This window comes from Equus caballus, chromosome 2, assembly GCF_041296265.1.
Source record: "Equus caballus isolate H_3958 breed thoroughbred chromosome 2, TB-T2T, whole genome shotgun sequence".
Taxonomy (NCBI): domain Eukaryota; kingdom Metazoa; phylum Chordata; class Mammalia; order Perissodactyla; family Equidae; genus Equus; species Equus caballus.
Window position 1 is genome coordinate 63,628,760 of NC_091685.1, and position 27,071 is coordinate 63,655,830.

The following is a 27,071-nucleotide window of genomic DNA, read 5'->3' on the forward strand; positions in this document are numbered from 1 at the left end:
TCAAGTGAGAGAATATTGAGTATTTGTTGTATAAAGTGGTAAAAATTGAAATTTACCGTCATAACAACAATTCTTACTGCACCTTCAGATTTAAGTTGCTTAAGAATTGCTTTTGTTGACCAGAGTAGGTTTTGAAGGATGAACAGAAAGTGTAGGAGTAAATGGGGGAAAAGGCCTTAAAAAGGAGGCATCAGAGGGTCTGAATGTGAAGGGAAGGGGGAAAAATACCACAGAAGCAAGGTATCAAAAAATAAATTTAAAACATATCATCCAAGTTAAGATGTGAGCTGCATACATACCCAGGTTGCTGCAGAACTCTCCCACCATGCCATCTGGGTTTGCAGTGGGAATCTGGGTAAGGCCTGTCAGAACGAGAACATCGCTGTTTTTGAGAGAAGCTTGGTCCATGGGCTAAAAAAGCATAGAGAGTTATGCTTAGTAATTTAAAAAGGAATGTCACCTACAAGTAGTAAAGGAGAAAGAGAATAGAGACATCACTCTTTCTATCTCCTACTCATCATCAAGTCCTCTTACCTCCTCTAATGAAAAGTCTGTCAGTGAACACTGTTGCCCAAGAGGAATGGGGAGTGACGGGCAGAGGCACGAGGGTACTTTATGGAGTGATGAAAAAGTTCTGTCTTGAATGGGGTGGTGAGCACATGATCTCAAAATTCATAGGATTATGCATTTAAGATTTTTGAGTTTCACTATATATAAATTTTACTTCAATGAAAAAAAGCATATTTCTATAATGCTTTGCTCCTTTCAAAATGCTACCTCACATCATTGGTAGTTCTCAATCTTCAGGGTGCATCAGAATCACCTGGAAGGTTTGCTAAAACATGGATTGCTGGGCCCACCCCCAGAGTTTCTCATTCAAGTCTAAGGTGGGCCTGAGAGTGTGCATTTCTAACAAGCTCCCAGGAGATGCTCTTCATGTTGGCGTGGGGATCACGACTTGAGAACCACTGCACAGCAAAATTTGATTCTCAAAACAACTGTGCAAAGTCTATGAAATAAATGTGAAAATACAGAAGTTGGGACTCGCAGAGTCAAGGTGATTTCCCCTAAGGCTCAGCGGCAGAGGAGCCAGGCAGAACACTGTCTTAGGCAACAGAGACACAAAGCCTCCTCCAATTCCAGGACTAGCCATGTGACCCCAGCCAAGGCTCCAAGTTGGGTTTCTTGTAAACGGGCATATTTCTTTGAGGATTTCTATGAGTCTCATGAGCAAACACACACGATCTTCTTGTGAACTATGAAGTCTTATGGTGCACTATTACATGATCCTTAGCATGTTGTGTTTTTATTTTTACCCAGAAAAATTTGAATTTAATTTTGATTGTTGTCAGAGCATTTCAAAAAAATGCTACCATTTCTAAATAAATTGAGATTCAAACTGGAAACAAAAATGAAGGGCCATGGATTGAGATGCTGGAGAACTCACAAATGTTTTCATTTTGTAACACACCTTTTCCTCCGTTTCATTTGATATACTTACTGGAACATTAGAAGAAAAAAGCAAAAAACATGATTTACGGAGAAGCCTTATCCCTCCTTTCTCTGTTCCACCCAGATTTCCCAATAAAGAAATAAAATTCCAAATAGGAGCACAGTAAAGACCCACTGTCTGTATTGTTATCTCTGAGAATATGTGCTTTTTGATGTATTTTCCTTTAGCATTTTATACAAGCATGGATATATGGGATTTGTTACTTTTTACATAACATGATTGTGGTTATATAAGCTGCTTTATAACCTGAAAAACCTGTCTTTACTGTGGATACAGAAAAAGTACAGTTGTGAAATTGTGGTTATATAAGCTGCTTTATAACCTGAAAAACATGCCTTTACTGTGGATACAGAAAAAGTACAGTTGTGAAAATTATATTGAATAGCTTCTAATTCCTATTTGCAGACACACACCAGTGCATATAAGAGCTTTCCCTCTGCTTGGGCAGAACCCATCTATCTATTTGCACTTCTCCATCAAATATATACACATTTTTTGTTTCCACAAGAGGAAGGAAGGGGCAGTGAAGTGTAGTGGTTTACGGTGGCAGATGTGTAATGAGCCTGGGAATGTTCACTGTGTGTATGCACGAAACAGAAGGAAACCAGAACAGTGACAAAAGGGACGAAGCTTTGTTGGGTAGCATATTTAGCTTAAAATGACAACAATGTTATCAGGATATTATTATAACAAGCCACTAATGATTCACAGGGTTGATGGGGAATGGGAGAATTCAGAGGGCCTAGGAACGCCCTGAAATGGTATATACAATTCTGTGTGTGCCTATGCACATTTTTTCATAGATTTAATCGGGTTGTCCTATGGGGCCATGACCCCCAAAAGGTTAAGAACTACTGAGCTAAATGATAACATATAATAGGGAGCAAACACTGGCCCTGAAAACAATATTATCTCTGAACCTCAGCAATTACCATTGCCTTCTCTTGAAAATTAAATGCCCTTAATAAATAACAAAGGCAGCACTACAATATGATACCACTGAGTTGGAAGTTACGAGATACTTCATGATCAGGTCAGACTAGATGTTCGTAATTTTAGCCCTATAACTCGGAGACATTTCTTGTTCATTCCCAGGGTTACTGTAAAGAAGCAGGCTTAAAAGGCTTTTAGTGACACTCTCCAAACCAAGGTGACACCACCAACATCTCCATTTCACCACCAAAGGGCAAATGTATATATTACTGGCGTCAATGGCCACTCACTGAGTGCTTCAAGTGGGAACATTTTGCTTGAACACACAAAAACAGAAAATTCCATTGTGTCCAAGAATCAAATAAAAATACCTTACAAAACTGACAGTCACAATCAAGCTTGTGGAATAGAATTTGGAAAAACCTTAAGCCCAAGGATGCTGTGGCCATTGTGTTGGTCACATTGCTGGTTGATTTTCATTGGACATTTTGCACACAGCATGAGAAAAAGGAGAGCCAGTCTCTAGGCCCCAGAAGCTTACAATCTAATTGAAAGCAAGTATGTATAATCAAAAAAGGGGATTGTTGAAAAAGCCATAGAGAACAACACAAATTTCAAGAGTTTGCGCTGAGTTTATGTATATGCCAAGTGGAACGCAGACTTCAGAGCTGCACCAGGCCAGGTGAGGTTACTTGTGCATGGTTTTTTGGCAGATTAAGTTTTGGTTCTAGTTTTCTTTCTTTCACTAAGAAACTTAAGACTCAATTTAAGACAAACCCAGGTCACCACCTTTGGAATGCCTCTGTGACACTGCTTCCCTCCCCCACACCAAGATGTCCCTCGTACATGTGCCCCCATGGCCTCCCATACTTTCCATCCCAGCACTAATCCCATGGAATCCTAATCATCCCTTTACTCATCTGTGTTTCCCACAGGACTAGGAAGCTCCCTGAGGGCAGGATTTTGTATCCTAATTCCTAGTAGAATGCTTGGCACACAGCAAGTACTAAATAAACATTTGCTGAATAAATGAAAACATGACAAGAACATGTTCTGGTAGGAAATGTGAGAGCATTCCATGATGGAAAATAACGCACTAGAAGTCAGGAAGGTGAGAATAAGATGTCAACTGTGGGAGGAAGGCTGGGGAGGGCAGAGGGCAGGAGAAGGTGACCTGTAGACGCCAAATGAATTTACTCGCTAGGAAGCAAAGTCTACTTCGTAGCTGACAACAGAGATTAGTAAAAAGAGAGAAAGTATCACTGGTAAAGGGGCAAAAACCCAGAATCATGAAGACTGAGAGGGTGAGCAATGAAGAGCCAAGAGCCTGAAGCAGGAAAATGACATTTTGGTAACAATGATTACAGATGACAGCTGAAGGAGGGGGTGAGGCCAAACACAGAAGGAACACTTTGAAGGCCTCTGTAACAGCCCAGACATAAGGAGAAAAAAAATTTCATGGCAGTTGAGGAGACGGAAGAAGCAGATCTATGCAACTTCATAGAAAACAATTAATAGAGATTTGGGAATGGAGTGGATACACAGGATAATGAAGAAAGCAAGACTTTAAATGGCTCCCAAATCTGAATCTGCAATGATTTAAAAGAATAAAGGCACAGTAATAAGTTCAGTGTTGGCAAGCTGCAAGCATTTTGGGAGTAGCAAGACAAATTTATTCTGAGAGTAAAAGATAAACAGTGGAGTATGAAGTATATGGAGATTTTCTAGGTGTCTTCATCTAAGGAGTTAATAGGAATGTCAGCTTATTTAGAGTGAGGAAAGAGGAGTGGGCCTAGGACTGAGGCTGGAGAAACACCATAAATTCAACGGGAGAGGAGCAAACAAAAGAGCAGGACATAATGCAGTGAAGAGCTTCCCTACCTGTGAGAACGAGGAGCTCGGGAGAGACAACAGACAGCGCTTCCGCCCTATAATACGGCAAAAGATCAAGTAGAACAAGAAGAGGAAAACAACAACAACAAGCTTGCTCCAGAAGCCGAGACCAGAAGGAAGTTCAACAAGAGACTGATGAACAGTGTCAACTGCAGCTGTGAGATGCTGTGGAGAATAGAAAAAGTAAAAGTTTGGCCAGAAACTGATCACTGTTGAACTAGAGATGTGAAACCAGATCCGTGAGGTGAAAGAGGCAAAAAGCCAGGTGTACAATTGAGTTGCACAAGGTGAACAGGAGAAATCTCATCACTGCTAAGAGAACGAGAACACAGTAGTCAGGCGATGAGACAGTCAGAGCCCACTCTTCCACGAGCTCCCCTAAGCCCCAGTGGGAAGTCTGTGATCCTCGTTCTGAGTCCCACAGCACTTCACAGTGGATTTCTAATCTGACAGAATTGATCACTTGCAGGAACAAAGTCCTGTATGTACCCATCTTCCTCCATTACTATAACTTCTGTAAATGTAGTACCTACTCATCCATGTTCCCCTTACAGCCTAGTACATTCCACTGTCGAAAGTAGGGATTTAGGAAATACCACTGACTCAATGAGGGAAGGAATGAATAAACAAATACATGAATGCATGTAAGTAGTGTATGTTATTTTTGGGAGAAGGAAATACTCTGCAGAGAGAAGCTGTGCTGCCAGATAAGAAGCAAAACAGCAAGTGTGGAGAGAAACAGACGGGAGTCCAGCCAGTTGTCCAGTCTCTTCCCTCCTTGCTTCATAGGATCTGCTTACTGAGCCCAATTCTACAAACCGATCACGAACCACTCGCAGCTCAGCTTCCCCGCTGTCCCCACCCCCAAATGTTAGGTTTAACCTCAACTGGTTGGCACCACGTCCAAAATGAGGGCAAGAGCTTCATTTCCTCAGGACCGAGCTGAGGAGGTGCTGCTGTGGCTGTGGGATACCTTGGGGCTGCATCCATGGGGAGGAAAAGGTTTCCTGTCTGTGGCCCTGAGGAGGGAGCCGTGTGCTATGGCTTGCCCTGGACATTTCTCTTAAGTAACATTTTGGGGACGTGTCTGTGTCCTTTACCCAGGAAGAGTGGGCCCTCCTGGACATATCCCAGGGAAAGCTGTACAGAGATATGATGCTGGGGAACATCAGTCACCTGGTCTCCACAGATGAACTGAGGCCCAGAGAAGTGAAGTGATAATTTTCATGCTGCCCCTTCTTGAGTGAAAGGGTCAGCCCTCGGCCCAGGCCTGGCTGTGACGTACTGGGCTCTGATGCCTCACAGAAGAAGAGAGGGGAGCACTGAAACGCAGGTGTTCCATAGGAGCTAGGTGACCAGGGGAGCAAAGGAATCCTCAACCTGCTGTATCGAAGCCTGAGTTTTGTGGATGCAAGAAAATGTCTTTCTGTTGACTCCACATATCCAGCTCTGCCTTGTGCATGAAGGTGAGCAGGTGGCTTTAATCCCCCAGTTCTTCAGGAGAGAAAGACAGACACTCCCAGAAAATTCCCAAAGACTGACCCGACTGTAAGATCCCACGAGGCCGGGCCTGGAGGGAGAAGCAGCGGCCTATAGCCATTTCCCAGGGATTTCTTGAAGGAAACTAATTTTACATCAGAAGACTAAAGAGTGGCTGAAAAATGATGACATGCACATCTACATGCAGATTTGAGCAAGTTACAGATTTATTACAATAAAATAAAATACATTAAAAAAACCTTTTACCGTAGAGCATTCAGATCAAAGCACTGCATAAACAACAAAACATCTGGGGAATTTAGAGGGAAGAGAAAAATGTTGAAAACAAAACAGAGCAAAACAAACCTGCCCAAGAAATGCCTTAGCTCTAAAAATCTGATTCAAGGAATCCAAATTTGAGATGTTTTCTTTAGATTTAAGAGAGGACTCTATACTTATTACTGCCAAAGTCTTTAAGACCTCCAGAAAAGAAACCAATAGGAGCCCCCCCAAACTCGAAAGGGAGAAGGATCAGTATGGGGAAGCAGAGAAAACACTGGAAGTGTGTGCCAAAAGGAGACCTTCTCTCAGGCCAGCTACCAATCTCTTTGGCAAGAAAGAATTCCCATTGTGAACATCATAAGTTTCAGGGAATTGACTGGATAGAAATTTTCAATTAATTTTATTTCTTAAAAAAAAATTCTTCCCAAAGTTCTAAGTGAGAGATTCTTAACCTGATAATTAACAGTGGGCTTCTGAGGACTCTTTAAACTCAGTCTCCAGAGCATCAGTGCAAAATCCTGTGTAGGTGTGCAGACATTTTTTAACAGTTCTCATTAGATTCTCGCCATCAGGCTTTTGGGTCCATGACCCACAAAATATTAAGAAGCACTGCTCTAAGGCAGACGCTCCCATATGGAGCCCTTGCTTTCAAAACCTCTCTCTTCTCATTCTCCCTCATAACCATCACCAGCCTTGCAAACCAGAAGACCACTTATCTTACCCTCAAGGCCAAAGGTTAAAGGGGAAGGAAATAGCTTGTTTACTGGCTGAGCTTGGTCTTGCAAATTTGCTCCAGGCCAGAGACCAAGGTGTAGGAGAATCTTCAAGGCCATGAGGGCTGATGTGGGGGACAGACCCCTTTCTAGGTCCTTTCTGTGGTCAGGAGAAGGATGGGAAAAAATCAAAACAATAAGCAAACCAAACCCAAACCCACTACTAATAGTAACAACAATAAAAAATATCTACCACACACTACAATTTTCCATACTTCAAATCTTAGCCTTGCATGAGTATCAGTGTCCTGTACTAGATCAGTTTTGAAAACTAACCAAAAATTCTGTAGCTCCCCATGTCCAGGTACACGTAGCTTTTGCTCTATTGTGCTGGTGATTTTCACGTCTAAAACTCAAGTCCCACTCCTGAAGTCAGGCAGAACTGCCAGGAAGTTATCGAAATAATGAGTATTAAGTTGCCTTTTCAAACTACCATCAGAGAAAAATTGGTGTTTAAATATAGGTTCACAACCCACAAGCAAATGCATTAATTTGATTTCCAAGGCCAGAAAGCCTTTGGCCCCAATAACCAAAAGTGCTCACTAGTTGCTGCTAATGCACTTCTGGGATCTATCCAATGGTCATTGCTCGTTTTGCTCGTTAGTGTTACTGTTTTTAAACTGGGTCTTATGCTCTCTTTTTGGGAAGACTGCACATCTGTTTGGAGTAGATATTTTTTTCGAAAAAAAGTTTTTTTAACTTAAAATAGTTTAAATGTCTAACAGTGAGAAATAGCTAAATAGTTTATTGTACATCCATAGGATCGAATGCTAAGCAGATATCAAACATCATGTGGTGGAATACTAATAACCCAAGGCAAGTTCATGAAATAGTTAATCAGAAAGAGCAGTAAAGCAGGCTGAAAATAGTTCTCTCTTAATATTAGGATTATTACAAATTTTTATTTTTTTCTCTGAGATTTTAGTATTTTCCAAAATCACTACAATAAGTACAAATTAATGTTTTAATCAGAAATATAGAGAACTAAGATTATTTTAAAACAAAACAAAACCTTCACTATGTTTCTTGATAAGATAGAGAGTGAACACAGCTGCTGGCTCTCATCTAGAATCTAAACTGAGGGACAGCCTAGAAATAAGGGCAACTGAAAAACTACAACAAATTCCCAGGGAAACTATGAGTCCCGGAACGGGGACAAAATGGCAAGCAAGAACCATAGAGGCCTGGGCATTGCAGGATGAGTAGAGGTTAGAAAAAGGACTCTGTCCTTTTTTCTCTCCTCTAGGCTGTAGTTGGCAGATTGTGGCCTTCTCCAACATACTGTGAGGAAGAAAATACCAGAACAGTGGACTGATCACTCACAGAAGTTGCAGGCTGACCTAACAGCCCTTGCTTGTTCCCTCATGCTACAAGGCTAAGTGGTAACAAATTAGGGAGACAAATTCTGGGGGAAAAAAACCCAGTGTTTAGAGCACAGGTACAAGAGGATTTCCCTGAGGGTCAAGCAGTAAGAGCTGACAGGGAAATAAACCAAGACCACTGAGGTATGCAACATTGATTAAACATAGTGAAGTAAAATCCTGTCCCACATGGAGAATTAATAAACCAGATCGAGTAGTAGAATATGCATTTTTAAAAGTCCACATACAAATAAAATAAAAATAAGTAAGTAAAACAAAAGTGAGTATGCAGAGAAATATTAGGAAATACTGTGTCTGAAAATATAGTCATTGAAATAAAGAATTCAATACATAGGTTGAAGAGCAGTATGGATATAGCCAAACAATGAATTCATGAGCTGGAAGATCAAGCTGAGGAATTTTTTCAGGAGGCTTCAAGAAGGAGATTGGAAATATAAGAGAAAACAGATATAGAAAACATACAAGTGTCAACATCTATATACTAAAAGTTCCATAAGGAGAAAAAAAAATCAACCAGAAGGAATAAATAATTTAAAAAATGATTAAGAATTTTTCTGTGTTAAAGGAAATTGAAAGATCTTACAGAGTATTATGAAAAACTACACATTTAAGACACATCACAGTAAAATTTAAGAACACTGAAGATAAAGTTAAAATTCTAAAAGCAGATTCCATAAAGGAACACAAATCTGACGGGCTTTGCAGTTCTTAACTGCAACAAGGGTAGAAGTGGAAAACAAAGTAACATTTTCAAAGCTTTATGGTTCAGAGTTCTTTTCCTTTAATTTTATATCTATCCAAACTATCATTTAAATGTGAGGAGAAATTAAAGATATTCTTAGTAATTCAAGGCCTCATAAGGTTTACCATTTGAAGACCCTCTTGGTGAAAATTTCTCAAGTACTCCTGGAAGAACAGTAAATCTAGGAGGATTATGAGATATATAGGATGGTGGGGGGGGGGGGGTGAACTCAATAAAGCTCACTGTTATCTAAATAAGCAATATATTCACTACCCTACGTATATTCTAAATAACCCAGAACAAATTCTAGACAGTATCAACAAGGTGAGCAGGGAGGAAAGTGGGAGGAAGGAAGAGGAAAAAGATGGGAGAGACAAGAGGAAGGTGTGGCTCTGGAGGGAAAGATACAGATATTAATAAGGTTAAGATACTCACAGGAAAAATAAACAAAGGGACAAACCAGAGGAATAAAAATACAATATATATGTTCAAACTTGCAGAAAGAAATTTAGCTTTCTAAAAGAAGGCAAGAAAGGATGGGGAAAAGAATGAAGTAAACTAAAAAACATGAAATAAGATGGCAAAATAAGCCCCAAATACAACAGTAATTGCAAGAAAACATAAATAGGCTCACCAATCAAAACAGACTCTTTAGATTAAAAAAGAAACAGTCCTTTACTATGTTGTCTACAGGGATTCACCAGAAAAGGACACAGAGAGAGTGAAAAGAAACAGATGGAAGAGAACAGCAGGCAAATATGGAGGGGGAAAAGTCTGGCTTCCAATGCAGTTTTGACAGGGGAAAAAAGCAAACAACATCCTAATAAAAGGAATAACTGATCAACAAAACACAATGATCATGAACACATTTACCAGTGAGCATACAGCTTAAAAATATAAAAAGCAATAACTGGTGAAACTATAGGCAGAAATAGATAAAACAACAAATAACATACCCTTTTCAGAAACTGGCAACTAAGCAAAGATATGAAAACTTGAATAACACAATAAACTCAAATGAATAAATACATAGAAAAATAGAAAAATTTTCATTCAAAAGTGAATACAGTCTTTTCCAGCACACATAGAACATTTACAAAAAGAGACTTGTGTCTCAAAGTAAGCCTAAACAAATTTCAATGAATCAGTCTTCTCTTATCAAAATGCAAAAAAAATTAGAATCCTGAAACATAAGTAGGATGTGACCAAAGTCTTATCTAACCCTAAATCTAACCATACTGGATGTACTAGAAACAAACAAAAGTACTAGAAAATAACCTTTGGTTAGATAAATCATGAATATTACGAAGGCAATTATGATATACTTCAAGATAAATGAAAAAGCACTTCCTATCAAAAATTTAACAGTTAAATAACATAAGAGAGAAACTAATAGCTTTAAATATACCTATTGAAATGCAAAGAAAGACTAAAATAAATGAGGTAAGCATTAAAACAAACACAAAAGAGTAAACCCAAGGAAGGAAATAATAAAGGGCAGAACAGAGAATGGAAATACAACAAAAACCACTGAAAGGAAAATCTTTTTCTTTGAAGAAAATCAGCAATGTAGACAAACCTCTGGTGAGTCGGATCAAGAAAAAAAGAGAGGTGATAAAAAGGAACAAAATTTAGAATTAAAATACAATTAAGCAAAAAAGTTTAAACAAATGAAAGGGTAATATAAATAATTCCATGTGTATGACTTTGAAAAACTAGGCAAAATGGACAAATTTCTGCCAAAATTGGCACAATTTTGACCCAGAAAATATAGTTCAACAACCATGAAAAAAAATTAAAATGGTAATCCCAGGCCAAGACAGTTTTATGGGGAATTTAACTTTAAAAAAAAAAATCCCTATCTTGTATATTTCTGGCATTAGGGAAATAGGCATAAGGCATAAGGTGCCCAAATCATTTTATGAGACTAATGTACCTGGATTCCAAACAAATGAAGACAGTACAAGAAAATAAGGTATAACTCTATTTTTCACTTATGAATACAGATTATAAAATTCAATAAAATACTGACCAACTGATTCCAGGAGGGTATTTTAAAAAGAATAAATTGTGATCAAATAAGATCTATCCCAGGAATGCAAGGATGGTTAAATGTGAGAAAAGCTAACATTACAATTCACTACATTAATGGTATGAAGAAAGCAATCACACGATTATCTCACAGACTCATAAAAAGAATTTGATAAGGTACAACATCTATATCTAATCTTTAAAAATCAGAAAATTAGAAATAGAGGAGAAACTCCTTAACTTGATAAATAAAAACAAATTGTAAGCATGATATTTAACGAAGAAACTACAAAAGCATTCCCTTTAAAATCTGGTACAAGACAAGGATATCACTTCTGTTTAACATGGGGCTACAGAGCTTAGTTATAAGGTGGGAAAAAGAAATAAAGGATATAAGGATTGGAAGAGAAATGACAAAATTGTTACTTCTTTGCAGATAATATTATTATCAATAAATATTGGAATTAATATGAGAATTCAGCATGCTTGCTAAATATCAGATCAATTAAAAAAAATTAATACAGAGATCTTGTGCTCAGTAAAGGCTAGTTCTCTTCCTCTTCCACGGGATGCTGTACTTTTTTTTGGCTCAATTCTCCTGTAACTCTCCAAATATTCTTATTCAAGACCATTTTTCTTCCTTCTACTGTTTATTGGTAAATGTTTCCCAGAGCTTAGCCTCTCACCTTCAGCCCTTTATATACTTTAAAAAGTCTGATGACTCTCCAATTTGTCTCCAGGCTTGCCTTCACACCCAAGTACCAGCTCTGTATTTCCATCATCCAATGTTCTCTCAAATTCCTATTCATCACACTCTCTACCTCCTTCTGAAAACCATGACCGCCCTGTCAACTCCTCCTCGTCAACTGACTAATGTCATTATCACCATTCTCAATGTCATCCAGGCATGAAATCTCCAACTTTTATTTTTCCTTCCCTGAGACAGTGGGCATTCAAATGTTTGTTAAATTAAAGATGTGCCAATGTTTTCTTTAACTTACCTTTCCATTCTTACTGTCTCAGATTTAATCCAAAGCCTCATGCCCCTATGATTCTCTGATCACTACAGCAGCCTGCTATATTCTTCCTCGCTAGTGAGGGTTCCACTCAAGTAGACTAGTGGTTGCCATTTTCTGTAGAATTTAACTTTAAATTATCACTGCCGTAATCACATGTAAGCACGTGTAAATAATCCATAAACAAATGGGTGTGGCTGTATTCCAACAAAACATAATTTACAAAAAGAGGTGAGGGGCCAGATTTGGTCCATGTGCCATAGTTGGCTGACCTCTGAAGTAGACTATCAAGTCTTTTCAAACCACTTTTCTTATCGCTGCTAATTCAATACAGAATCCAATTATCTGGGTAACAGAAAATCTAATTTATTTTCTTTTTTACATACAATACTGGTTGCCAGCTAGAAATTAAAATTAATTACTTAGGTATGTTGCTCATTACTTTCAAGACCTTATTTTCCCTTTAAATTTATGGACCTTGTAAGAATAATTTACTGGAAATTATATCAATAGTACTGTAAAGGCTTTGATCTAAGCAGGACAAATCGGAAGAGCTGGCAGCCAAGCAATCTTTCTCTCTTTTATGGAAGAATATATCAGGAATGATAGAAGCTGCCAATAAAAAATTTTGATTCAATGAAGCAGATCAAGATGACACTGATAGGCTTCTGATTTTAGTAAGCGGGAAAGGCCCAGAATTCTGCTAGCTATAGGAAAAAATAGCAACTTGTCCCCTCCAGACCTTGAAATGAAACTTGATTATAAAAGAAGGCATGAAAAAAACAATGCAGAGTGGCAGCTCGGAAGCATCTATTGTTCTAGATTTACAGCAGTCATTCTTTTCCCACACTAAAATGGGATACGGGCTGCCCCAAGTTATCTATCTATCTATACATCTATCTATCAGCTAACTATCTAATCTCTCCTGCTCTCCTGTGCAAACATGGGAAGAACCAGGATTTATGAAATGAACAACAAATTCTTTACAAATACCTAAACTAGAATAAATAATATATTTATAACAATGTTTATGTGCTTAGCTTCTTGCCAATATGACTGTTAAGGAATGACTAACTTGAAACTTTCCAGTAGCTTCCCTCTACACATTAAAATAAAATCCAAATCCCTCATCATGGTCTACAAAGTCCTACATGACCTGGCCTCTGCTAATCTCTTGGACATCTCTGCTAACTACGCTGCGTATGCGGCAATCACAATGGTCTTCTCTGCTCTGCAGACATGCCCAGCTTGTTCTCGCTTCAGGTGGCCTTCACCTGCCATGTCCCTGTAGTGCTTTGCCCTCACAGCTTTACAAGGCTCATTTCTTCAGGTCTCAGTTCCAATGAGATCTCCCCCCGAAGCTTTCTCTGACCATCCAATTTGAACTAGTCTCCACACTCTATACATAATCCTGCTTTGTTGTTTTCAGTACTTGTATCACAATCTGAAATTACTTTGCTCACTTATTTTCTGCACACCATCCTCTCTCCATATATCAACTGAGCATAGATCCATGAGCAGGGACTTTGCGTGTGGGTCACCATTGAATCTCTTACACCTAGAAGAGTGCTTGACACATAGTAAGCTGTTAGTAAATATTAAGTAATTAGTATCTGCTGAGTAAATGAGTGACCATCTCTGTTCCACATCAGGCTACGGTTACTGGAAGTATTGGGAAATCTCAGAATCCTGGAGGTGACCCTAAAGGCAGCAGGATCTTACAGAGGAACTTGCAATCCTAAATCTTGGGATACAAATAATCTAACTTTGATAGAGTGTCTGTAAAACATAAAGTTTCAGTTAAACGATATGAATAAACTCTAGAGATCTGTTGTACAATGTTGTACTTATAGTTAAGAATAATGTACAGTTAAAAATTTATTAAGAGGGTAGATCTCATTTTAAAGTTTACTTACCACAATAAAATAAAATTTAAAAAAAGAATATATGTAGAAACCAAAATGAGGAAGATTTAAAAACAGCTGATGGTACTCTGGATCCATTTTGAATTTATGTTAAATAATTAAAAAGCTGAGTTGTTAAAAGAGAATTTAGAATTACCTGGGGGTGTGTGGTAAGCAAGGAGGATCCAGAGACATAAGATACTTTCTCGTAATGGGACTGGATAATCCAGTTGGAACTTCCAAGGGCATAGCCAGAGCTGAGAGGAGTCACCTGGACTGCACCAAAGAGCTCCTGGAAGAGAACCACAGCAAGAACGTGTGCTGAGCTGTCAGTGATGCAGTCATACCAAACAAATTTGGAGGAGAAACAACAGAAATATTCTTCTCCACTTAGAAACAGAGACTGTTTTAAAGTAAATCAGAAAGTTTAAAGTAAAACAGAAAGACAATAGAGACCACAAGGTACACACAAAACTAATCCTTATAGTCTTTACTTGTCACCTTTGTGAAAGTTTCAGCCCATCCACATGTCACCAGACACCCAGGCCTCCCTCATTAAAAGGCAGAGATGATATATTACCAAATAGACCAAAGAGACAAATACTTGGGTTTTCTGTTTTTCTTTTCAGGTTAGGTGTTAATCTCTTGGTCATTCTGTACTGAGTGGCTCTGGGCACAAGTTAACAAAAATGGGCACCCTTACCATTATCAGGTAAGAGCTCAAAAGTTATACTTGCCAAATTGCTTCTTAATCTCTTTTACGCTCTCTGTTTCCTAGTTCACTTGTCCAAAATCTGTAAATTAGTGTCCACTGTTCTAATGTGAATAGGATGAGATGCCTTTTTCCTCACTTGTTACATGCTGGCCAATGTAATGCTAGCGAGTGACAGGAACATGAGGGTTAGGAAAGAGCACTAACAGCAACCTGGGAGGAATGGGGGGAATGGCAGACGCTCTGTCTTTTCACCTTGTTCAAAATTCTTAGTGACTGAATGGCTTAAAAAAGGGAAGTAGAAGGTCTTTCCAATGAAGAACGATATGAATCAAAAGCATTCAGGAAATCATTTAAAATCATATTAATACTCACAATTTTCTGAGAATATCCCACCAGCTGGATTTTGCTAAGGGCAGAGTTCACCTCTTGCATTGTATAGCATCTTCTCCAGGTTGATACTTCCACTGCATCCTTGAGAGGAGAAGGCAGCAGCCTGTAAATGCATCACAATGCCAATTCTTTATGTTACAGAGGATTCCTTTCAAGCAATTTGTCCATTTTATCTAAGTTGTCCAATTTATTGGCATGTAATTTTTCACAGAATTCCTTTATAATCATCTTTATTCTGTAAGGTTGGTAGTACTGCCCCCTTTTGTATTTCTGACTCTAGCAATTTGAGTATGCTCTCTTTCTTTCTTGGTCACTCCAGTTAAAGGTTTGTCAGTTTTGTTTATCTTTTCAAAGAACCAACTTTTGGTTTCATTGATTTTTTTTTTTTACTCTCTATTCTGTTTATCCAGCAGATAGCTGGATATGTATATATTTTTAAAATCAAGTCTGATAATCTCTGCCATTTGATTGAGATGGCTAATCCATTAACATTTAATATTATTACTGATATAGTTGGATTACAATTACCAATTTAATTTTTGTTTTCTGTATGTCATGTCTTTTTTTCCCTCTGTTCCTCCTTTACTACCTTCTTTTGGGCACTAAGTGAATATTTTCTGATGAAGCCTTTTAATTTTCTTTCATGATTTTTCACTATTTTTTTTTAAAGTTCTTTCCTTAGTGGTTGTTCTAGGGCTTACCATATACATCTTAATACAGAGCATTTCCATATGACATTTCAAATTCTCTTCCCTGTTTACCAAATGATAAATGAAATAAACTTTACTCATGGCCCTTTTCAGCTACAGAAAAGGATTGGGTTAAACACAGATGAGGCATGGATTAAAGGGGAAAATAAAACATCATCTGTGACATTTCAGACCAGCATCAGTAGTATCCCTTAAAACAAACAAACAAAAATTTGTCAATAGAAAAACATTTTATCATTTGTTCCAAGAGAATCAAGAAGAGACCTGAAGAGTGACTTCCCTGAGACTCTGTACAATAGAGGTCGAGGAACTTTTGGTGAATTAAAAGTGTGCATGAGCTCTGCTCTCTCTCCTGAAATACCAGTGAACTATCGTAAAGGGCTTCACACACACACACCCTCAGGACAAAGAGAATGAGAGAAGAGATAATAGCAACAGTATTTTAGTAAGTGGAAAGTAGAAAGACAAATGATAAACGACTTAGCAGACCCAAGTTGAGGTAACTTAATTTATACTGCAGAATCCACAAAATGCTCAGCAATTATAAACAACAGGTATGTCTGGAAGTTAGGTTGAAGGTGGGCCTAAAAACAAGAGGATCTGTTGAAAAAACTGATTAAGAAGCAGAACCTTCCAGTTCTCCTCACCTAGTCCCTATAGCTCAGCGCTTACCCCTTCCCCTCCCAGGCATGGCACCAGAAGTTATTCTCTGGAGAGAGGAAAAATGAGTTTGGACTAGACCATCCACAACTAGAGGCAGCTTTCTTAAGCAAAAGTTTATACACTGACAGTAACAATTTTCTTCTCCTCATATGTCTTCCAGAATACTATCAGTCAGGCTTATATCCTCCAGGATAGGAGACTGAAAGAACCTTCTCTGAACAGTTTGGTCAGCACTAAAGAAAAAAATCAACTAAAAGATACCAAACACGGGGTCTCATGATGAAACAGCCCAATCAGATTAGGTTATAGTAAAGTCTAGACTTCAACAAGAACTACTCATGGCTCAAGGACTTTGTAATCAGTTTTTTAACGTCCAACTCTTAAACATGAGCCAATAACCAAGGATTGACATACATTTGAGAAAAGTCTCTAAAATGAAATCAAAACAAATGGAAGGAGGAGGAGGAGAAAAAATAAATTAGGCTGGTAGAATAAAACTGTAAAAAATACTGTCATTACTATCCTTAGAGAGATAAATATATCTAATAAATGAGAAGCAGCTTATACTAAAAAAGAGGAGCATTAAGAGTATAAAACAGCTCTTGGAAACAAAAATATGACAGCACATAGACAATGAAAGCATGTCAAGAACATACTGAAGATTCAAAATAAGCTACAAACATTTAAAAATTATACAAGACATGAATAACTACCTAAAAGAAAAATCAGAAAAGCTTAAAAATGAGGTGAAGACTCAATAAAGAATTAGAAATTTAGGGGCCGGCCCTGTGGCCGAGTGTTTAAGTTCGTGCATTCTGCTTCGGCGGCCCAGGGTTTCGCTGGTTCAGATCCTGGGTGCGGACATGGCACCCCTCATCAAGCCATGCTGAGGCGGCATCCCACATGCCACGACTAGAAGGACCCACAACTAAAAATATACAACTATGTACCAGGGGGGCTTTAGGGAGAAAAAGAAAAATAAAATCTTTAAAAAAAAAAGAATTAGAAATTTAAAAAAAATTTTCAGAAATGAAGAATAAACTAATACAAGAGTGGATAAACACAATAGGTAATGCTGTAAGAAAACTATAGGAAGAAAAAACTAAACACTAAAAGAAAAATGAAGAAATGAAAAGAACATTCTGCACACCTGGGAATACTGACCCAGAAGAACTAACACCAGATATATTCTGGGAAAGTATAAAGAAAACAGAAAAATAAACTTTTGGGCATCTAGGAAAAAAGAGCAAGTGACTTACAAGGGAAAAAATATTATATCAGAATTTTTAACAGTAATGCTGTTTTACTAGGAGAAAATAGAGTAACATATTTAAGACATCCAAAGAAAGAAAATCCAAGTCAAGGATTATACATCTAGCAAAACTGACTTTCAAGGTCAGAGCACAGATAAACAATTATTAACCTGCAAGAACTCAGGGAAAATTGTTCTCGTGACCCCATCTTGAGATATCTCCTGAAGAATGAGTCTTAGAAAACCAAAATGACTCTAGAAATATCAATAGATTGGCTGGTAGTGAACATTAAATATATAAGTTACTTGCAGAAGTAAGGCCAAGTGAACGTTAAAATGGAGAGAGGGTAGGATGTAATGGCCATATGTTCCGATTATATAGATATAGTAAAAGTATAAAAAAAATAGAAGGAATATATATGCTCTGTCCTCCAAAAAGGTCTAGAAACAATGACCAATAAGTAGTAATGAGCATTGCTAACAAGCAGAATGGGAACTTAAAATTCCATTTCCCACTAAAAGAATCCAGAGTTTCTTGGAGGAATGGGTGATTCCAGATTTGCAGGGAATGTAGAAAGAGTCTTAAACATCCTGCTACACTAGACAGCAAGGAAACAATCAAAGACTGCAAATGTCATAATAAAGGACACAGTGGACAACAGGAAGAGACTTTCACTGTCCAAAGATGAGACAATCTGAGTTGGAAAAAAGACAGTATTGCATGGCTTGAAATCCATGATGCATATGTTTCAGAGTGGGTTGTGATTAGATTGGGGCACAGAGAGGGCCTTTTGATTTACTGGAAATTTTCTGTTTTTTCACCTGGGTGGTGGTTATAAGGTTGGTTGCTTTATAATAATTTACTAACTATATATTAGTCTTCTGTGTTTTTGGTATTTGTGTTTTCTATTACAATAAAAAAGGTTAATTTAATAGAAATATTTATGCCAAAATAAGAAATATGATACCAGAAATGAAAAACTCATAGATAGGCTGGGAGATAAAGTTAAGAGAATTTTCCAGACAAAAGAACAAAAAAAACCCCAAAGAGGGGAGAAAAAATTTGAGTGCCAGTCCAGGAGGTTTAACATCTAAATAACAAGAGTTCTATAAAGAGAGAACACCAAAAAGGAAGAGGAAATTAAAAAGTGAAGGAGTTTCTTTTTTTTTTTCTTGATTTTCTATATTGGGCAGTGGGGGTGAGGGGTCAGCAAACACTTTCTATAAAAGGACACAGACTTTTTTGTTGTTATTGCAGGAAAAGCGTTTAATAAATTCACAGGCATTCAGCCACCAAATTATGAAACATTTGGAAATTCTATAATCATATATAGAGTGGCTACAATAAAAAAACTGCTGGAAACAATCTTTTCTTTTTAATTAAAAAAAATCAGACATATAACATCGTGTAAATTTAAAGCATACAATATGTTAACTTGATACATTATATATTGTGGTATGATTGCCATTGTAGCAATAATTAGCACCTCTATCACATTGCATGATTGTCCTTTCTTTTGAGTAACTGTAAGAATTAAGTCTAGTCTCTTATCAAATTTGATGATTATAATACAACATTTGGAAACATTCTTGAATGATAAAGTGGAAAGCATATCCACTTGGAACTGGGGAGAACACATGATTACTGCTTTTACTACGTCTAGGCAGTATTATATTGCAGGTCTCATTCAGACTCACAAAGCTAGAAAACATATATATGTATATATACAGATGACCCAAGGATTAAAGTGGAAAAATGAAACTGTTATTACTTACAGACATGATTTCCTGTGGTGACAAAACTAAATATATTGTTATTAGAATTGATAAAGATATTTAGGAAGACTGCTAATTACAAATTCAACTGCATTTGATACATAAACAACAATCAGAAAAATTCTAATATTAAAAATGGTTACAATAGCAAGATAATTATAAAATGGTGAAGAATAAATCCAACAAAAATACACAATATTTTTTGAAGAAGATTAGAACAGGGAGAGATATTTTCAGTTTTGCAGACCATATACAGTCTGTCACATTATTCAACTTAGCCGTGCAACATCATAGACGACATGTAAATGAATGAGTGTGGCTGCATGTCAGTAAAACTTTATTTATAAAAAACAGCAGCAGGCCAGATTTGGCCCATAAAACAGTGCCTTGGCCCTCGTGCCACCTCTGTTCCAGATTGAAAGGGTCCACTAAGTACTTAGCACATGAATGAAAACGGTCCTTTGGAAGGCACATCACGACCTTAAGGAACAAAGAGAAGATTCTAAAGGTTTCCAGAGAGGAATAAACAGGATACATATCAACGATCTAGACTCAGAATAGCACTGGACTATCAACAGCATTCTGAAAGCTAGAGGAAAACACAGCAATGCTTTCAAACTTCTAAGAGAAAATTACACCTTAGCTGGATTTCTATCAATTAGAGTGTGAGGTTAGAACAAAAGTGTTTTACACATGCAAGGTCTCAGAAAATTTACCCCCCATGCATGCTTTCTCAAGATGTTGTTCAAGGATGTGCCCTGCAAAACAAAGGCGTAACAAGAAAAAGGAAGACCCAGAAAACAGAGCTTCTAACAGAAATAAGATGTGAAGAAATCTTCAGGATAACGGCGGTGAAAATCCTAAACTGACAACTGTGCAGCAGGCCCGAGAGCAGCTGAAGTCAGACCAGGGGAAGAGAGAGGGCTCTGGGAGAGGAGTGTTCAAGAAGATAAAACTGTTGGAATACCTACCAAGTTTGAACATACTGAGGAGAGACTTATACAAATGGGGGAGAGGTTAGAGATAAATTATGAATAAGTACATAGAAAACTAAACAAATAAGCAAACAAGATACTAATTCAAGGGAAAACAAAAAGTTGTGCGTGAAAGAAAAAATAATCCTAACAACATTATATGGTCAGTGAATTGCATTTATACAGTCATGACAATGTAAACACTGAATAGAGATTTAGACAAAACAGTACATAGACCACGTTGTCCCAATTCTCTTTACTTTTGTTTCTCCAGCAACAAAATTTCAATAATGCTTCTGCATAAACAGACACATGAAGATTTTCTTATTTTACTTATCCGTCCTAAGTATATTGGACTGCTTTAGGTTTTACAATATCTAGTCAATATTTACTTAACCCTGGCCATAGCATTTAAGTCCTGTAAGGGATTAACAGGCACAACATAAAGGCCTCTGCTCACAAGGAGCTTAAGTCTAAGAAAATTTTACAACAGCACAAGGTAATAAGAGATGTCAAAAGCCATCAGTCATCCTTGCCTGCAGACTTGCCTTCCCTCACAGAAGGGCCTAAATGATATATTAAAAATGCAAATCTACACACACACACCCCCCCCTCTCCTCCCCAACTTCAATGGCTCACAGTACATTCAGGATAAAATCTAACGCTCTCAGCATGACTTCATAAGGCCCTTCTCTATCTGGGTCCTTCCTCAGCCTATAATCTGTATACTGAGCCATAAATGGCTACTCAGTGCCAGGCTCCCTCAAGACTGTAACCTCCTCCATTGTCTTTTTCATATTTTGTACGGACAATACCTACTTACTCCTGTTGTGAAACCTGGACCATTTGTCACTTTTTCCCAAGTCTAGGCCAGATGCATACTCTTCGTGCTCCAGTCTAGGCCAGGTGTGTACTCTGTGTGCTTGAGGCTAGGCCAGGTGCGTACTCTTATGTGCTCCTTGGGAAGAGGCCTGACCCCGAGCATCAGAGACAAGGAAGTGGTACAGTGGTACAGAAGCTACCTTTGGATGAAGCTACTGGCAGGGGCCCAAGCCACTGCTTCTCTTCTCCTTTCACATCGTTGTAACTGTCTGCCAACCACTTTGAGGAAGGAGAGGTTTCTCTCAGAGGCACTGTGACAAAATGGAAAAAACAGACCTCTTCACCTGTTACCTACTGGCCTCTGGGCCCTAGTTTCCTCATTTGTAAGACAGGGAGAATATCACCCTCACGAGGGGTAAATGATACAATGCATGTGTCTGGCACAGAACAGATGCTGAGTAAAGACTGTCTCCAACCCTCCCCAACACACACAGCCATCACAGCCCCAGGAGCACATGCATTTTTCAACATTGCAGTGGACTTCAACCCAGGGTGATTTACTTCGATGAGGAGCAATGACTCCGCACTTGAGTGGTCAAGGCACTGCTCTAGAGGGTCCCAAGGAAGAATCCGAGCTACTCCTCTGCTTTAGCGCCTTCTTTAAATTCTTCCTGATCAGAGAGGACACGGCTCCTAGGGCTGCCCTTCACAAAAAGTAAAGACTTCTCACTTTGGGCTGAGTAGGAACAGAAGGGTTGCTTAACTTTACGCCAGAGCTGGAAGGCTATCACAGGAGTGGCTAGAGAGTGGGGAGGATGATAAATAACACTTGCAGCCCAACCATATCTCTCAGCCCAGCTGAATTTATTTTACAGTATCCTCAGCTTTGCCAAGGCCCTGCACTGAGTCACCTCTCTTAGAGGCTGAGCTAAAAACTCATACACAAGACCAGATTAGAACTCCTTTCGTTACTGCATGCTTCCTTCCCCATCCTTTGGTAACGGCCAGTATTGCCATTACCCAAACAACACTGGGCTTTACTTTATTCCCTCGATGGCCCTTCCCAGCACACTCTCCCCTTCCCATCTAGGACAATGTCTTGCAAAAATTAAGCAGATTAAAATCTGGAATAGTCTTTTTCAAAACAAGGCATCTGGTTACTTTAACGTTTCCATTCTCTGCTGGTGATTAAACAATCATACATCTAGCCTCCAGAGTAAGCTAGCAAATGCTCTGAGCCCTTGGTAAGGGAAAGACAGAAGACTGAAGATGTGAAATATTTACTACTTTTGTCCTCAACAATTCAGAACCTATTTCTAGAGAAGCTGCTGGAGTATTTCAGGCGGGGAACAAATTACCTTAAGCAAAACAAAAGACTTGTGAAAAATTCAGGTATATCTCAGCTTGGATCTTTTCCTGTCCTCCTTTTCAGAGTAAAAGCATACTAATCATAAACTTGTGTTCCAGAGAAACTTAAGAAAGCATTTGTTTATACAGAAACATTCATGATGATTTTTGATAACCAGTTCAGTAGAGTACTGTTGGAAGGTGGATATGAGTCTTGTTAAACAATCACAATAACAAAAACAATAATGTCTTTTTATGTCATTACATATTATTCACACAGTAGTATCTTTTTCATTTTTGTATCCTCAGCACTGAGCACAGTGCCCAACATAAAAGACCCTCAAAAGGGAAAATGTCTGTTCACTTTTTACCCCAGGAAAGGTAAGAACCAGCAGGTCAATGGCTAATGAGGCCTATCTCAAGCGCACCAGTAAACTTGGGTAGACATGGCTTCTACGACAGCGGGCCAGGTGGTGAAAGTGTCAGGAAGGAACCAAAGAGCGAGACAGAAGAGGAAGGCTACGCAGGTCCCAGCGACTCTGGGCTCGAGTGTGGCCTGCTCAGTTCAGGGTTTTGTGGCAGGCAGCTTCTGATATGGCTCCCAAGGACCCCTGCTGCCCGTCTTCACCCCTTTGTGTGATCCCCTCCCCCTGAGTGTGTGCTGGACCTAATGGCTTGCTTCTAGTGAAGAGAACACGACAAAAGCGACAGGATGTCACTTCCAAGATTCGGTTACAAAGGACTGTGACTTCCATCTTGCCCACACTTTCTCTCTTGCCCGCCTGCTTGTTCGCTCTGATGAAACCAGCTGCCATGTTGTGAGATGCTCTGTGGAGAGGCCCACGGGGCAGGGGGCCCTAAGAGAGCTTCAGTCCAATGCCCCTGAGGAACTGAATCCTGCCAATAACCACGTGAGTAAGCCAAGAAGGGGATCCTTCTCAGTGGAGCTTCAGATAACTGGAGACTGTGGTATTAATAACCCATGGTTATTAATAAACTACGAAGTTTTCTGGGCCATGTTCTAGTATAGTGGGAGTGTTTTAATACCTTACCTAAGTTTGGGCTTTTCTCAGGTCTCCTCAATGATATTTTTACAAACTCTAATTTTCAGAACTTTCATAGAAGGCTGCTCTTCATGTCACATTTAACTTGATTTTTACTTCTTTTAGCTGCAATATGGAGCAATTTACTTAACCTTTTTTCCTCCATGTTTCTAAACTAAGGATAAAAATACTTCCCTCACAAACTGTTGTGAGGATTATAGCAAATGAGTAATAAAATATATAAGTATCAGTTTTTTAAAAAAAATACACATACGAGGCCGGCCCCCTGGTGTAATGGTTAAGTTTGGCCTGCTATGCTTTGGCAACCCAGGTTTGCTGGTTCAGATCTCAGGCACAGACCTACACCATTCATCAGCCATGCTGTGGCAGCATCCCACATATAAAACAGAGGAAGATCGTCATAGATGTTAGCTCAGGGCTAATCTTCCTCAAGCAAAAAAAGAGGAAGACTGGCAACAGATGTTAGCTCAGGGTTAGCCTTCCTCAGCAAAAAAAAAAAAAAGTTAAAAATATATATATACATATGATATTCAGTGCACATTAATTCCCTTCTCACCCTTATGCTTAAATTCTTTGGCTATCTTATTCTGGCACCTTATGTACTAGCTACATCTTTCAGATCTAAAACTATTTAATAATTTCTCATTTCTCTATCTGGACATGTCTAGCGGTTCCCTTTTTCATATAGGTTTGGTGACTATATTTTCACAAATAAGCAATTTCGATAAATTTTCTATTAGTTAGACAAAAGATTTAGACTAGGAATTAGTCAAATGTATTGTTGGCTTTTTCAAAGAACCAAGTTTCACTATTCTTTTGTACAATGTTAACTGTCAATTCTTCTCTCTCCTTTCTGCTGTGCCTTGGCTGATTTTAACCAAGTTGGTCACCTCTCAAACAATCCATGTTGCCATGTTTTTGCCCATAGTGTTCCTCTATATAGGAATAATCTCTTCCCTCATTCAAACTCTACTTAACCTGCCAAGCCCAGCCTAAGATTTGCCACTTAGTACATAATCTTTGCTTGACAAGCTCCTTGAGTACAGGCAGTATGTCTTAAACTTTTGGGGACACTTTTCTACAAAGTTATCATAATGCCAGGCACTTGGTAGTTAATCAACAAATAAATCTGAAGTCCTCTGAACTCCAAATTTATACCCATAAATTCCTTTTGCTAACTCTGTTTCTGACTCTTTCCAGATACGTAGTTACTTTGTCATTATTTCCTTCTATCTCCTAACATCTTGTCTAACTTAGCTTTCCCTAAAACTCTCCTTATGTTTACTTGAGGCCATAATTATAGAAAGGCATTTATAGAGCCACTCAAAGCCATTAGGATTATTGGCTGATTTAGGATAAGTCGGATAAGATAGCCCACTGGGAACTAGTTCTGTTTTTTCTGGCTTTCTAATTTATCAAAGTCAAGTTCTCACAGTCTAAATGTTTCATAAGTCCTTTCTAAAAGATTTAATTGTTTTGTTTTGTTCTTATCACACTTGAATGCTTAATAAACTTTTTTCCCAATGCTTTGACATCATGCCAGAGCTTTGCTGTCTCTTCTTGCATCCTCCCAGCATAACAAGTAGCACAAGATCATGTGTTTTTCTTAAAGAGTAAGACTTTAAGTCTATAGGGACCACTTAAAAGCTTATAAATAAAACATTGGTTAGGCTTTTTCTAAGTGTTTGATGAATGAATGGATGAATAAGACAAATATAAGAAGAGAATATAGACTATAAGAAGCAGAAAAGTTTTGTTTTGTTTTTTGGTGAGGAAGATTGGCCTTGAGCTAATATCAATTGCCAACGTTCCTCTTTTTGCTTGGGGAAGATTGTTGCTGAGCCAACATCTATGCCAATCTTCCTCTATTTTGTATGTTGGATGCCACCACAGCATGGCTTAACAAGCAATATGCAGGTCCATGCCTGGGATCTGAAGCTGTGAACCCCAGGCCGTTGAAGTGGAAAGCATGAACTCAACCACTACACCACCAGGCTGACCCTCAGAAAACTTCTTTTCCTCTCATTATAGCAAACTGTGCTCACCGTACACGTGGGTAGGGTAGGGGTGAGATGTGTTAGCAGAGTGCTGATCTATTTAGACTTTACCAACAGTGGAGCCTGAAAACCAAGCATTTCTCAATATTAACCAGAAACTAGATTATAATTCTTGATTTATGTATTAGATCAATTTATCTCTAAAAAGTACAAAGGCAATAGCTTAGGATACCAAAGCACGTTAGAACAATTCTCGAGAGTACCTAAACTATCTTTGCTTTAATTCTATCCTCATGAAAAAAACTCTTATCTATAATTTGATTTCTTAAGTGGGCTTGCCAAGCAGAACAGAGTGTCCTAGATAGATGAACCATTCTAGTTCTGGAGCTGGGCAGATGTCTCAATAAAAAGTAATTAAATGGAATTTTTGTTTGTCAGTCAGTATCCTAGGAGTCTGGTTAGCCGGAATCAGTCCCTGAGATGCAAATCTACACTGAGTGAAATGAAATGATTCAGTTTCTGGAATTGCAAAGCTGAAGCACAAGCTGTGATGACTCCATCAAAGTACTGCCACTCTGCAGGATATGTTTAAGGAGCCTCTCCCTTGGACATCTTTAAAAACTATAACATAAGTAAACTTACAGATAATTTAATTCAATTCTCTTATTTTACAGAAAAGGAGATTGATTCCCAGAACCTGAATGACAGTGCTAACCAACTAGAAGCAACAGTGGGACGAGACAACAGTTTTCCTTCTACTATACAACCTTGCTTTCATCAGCAAGGGCAGCGTCTGAGGAGAATTCGGCTGGGGAAGGCAGATGGGTCCTGGTTACTGAAAGGGGGTTACGTGAGCCTAGCATATCATTAAAGGGGAAAAGGACGCCAGTGTTCACTGAGCACTTACTGTGTGCCTGGCGCCGTTTTAAGGACTTCACTCCCATTACTCATTTAGTCCTCACAGCAATCCTGTGAAGTTGCTAATAATATTACTGTTTTATAAATGAGGAAACAGAGCCTAGAAGAAACAAATTTCTGCAGCTACTAAGAAGCAGATCTGAAATTCAAACACCAGTCTATTTATCCAAACCTATAACTTTAATTTTCCTCCTATTTTACATAGTTAGACCTGATAAATTCCTCTATAAATACCCAAGGAGTGTCAGAGTAGAAGAACTTCAACCACAATACGACTTTTTTTTAAAAAAAAACGTCTTCTATAAGGTATGAACCCACCTTTTAAGCTCTGAGTACCGAAAATTGCCATAACATTTCAGTGAGGAATATATCAATGCAATAATTCCTTAATGCTTGTGAGAGGATTATGACAATATCTTGTAATGATTTATCCTTAATTATAATTGTAGATTTCTAGTCTTATTAAAAAAATGCTGCCTTCCTACAAAAAATACT

The 27,071-nt window shown here is 38.4% G+C and overlaps 1 protein-coding gene across 6 annotated transcripts in view; it reads right to left on the reverse strand.

The window, feature by feature from the left end:
* Positions 1–27,071, reverse strand: part of INTS9 (integrator complex subunit 9) — a 104,456-nt gene that overhangs the window by 23,397 nt on the left and 53,988 nt on the right. For all 6 annotated transcript variants that reach the window (XM_001493351.7, XM_014737801.3, XM_014737802.3 and 3 more), the window contains 3 exons: positions 15,036–15,156; positions 14,106–14,240; positions 300–411 (listed from right to left, as the gene is read on the reverse strand). In XM_001493351.7, the coding sequence (XP_001493401.3) occupies positions 300–411; positions 14,106–14,240; positions 15,036–15,156 (368 nt within the window). The remainder of the gene's footprint in view (positions 1–299; positions 412–14,105; positions 14,241–15,035; positions 15,157–27,071) is intronic.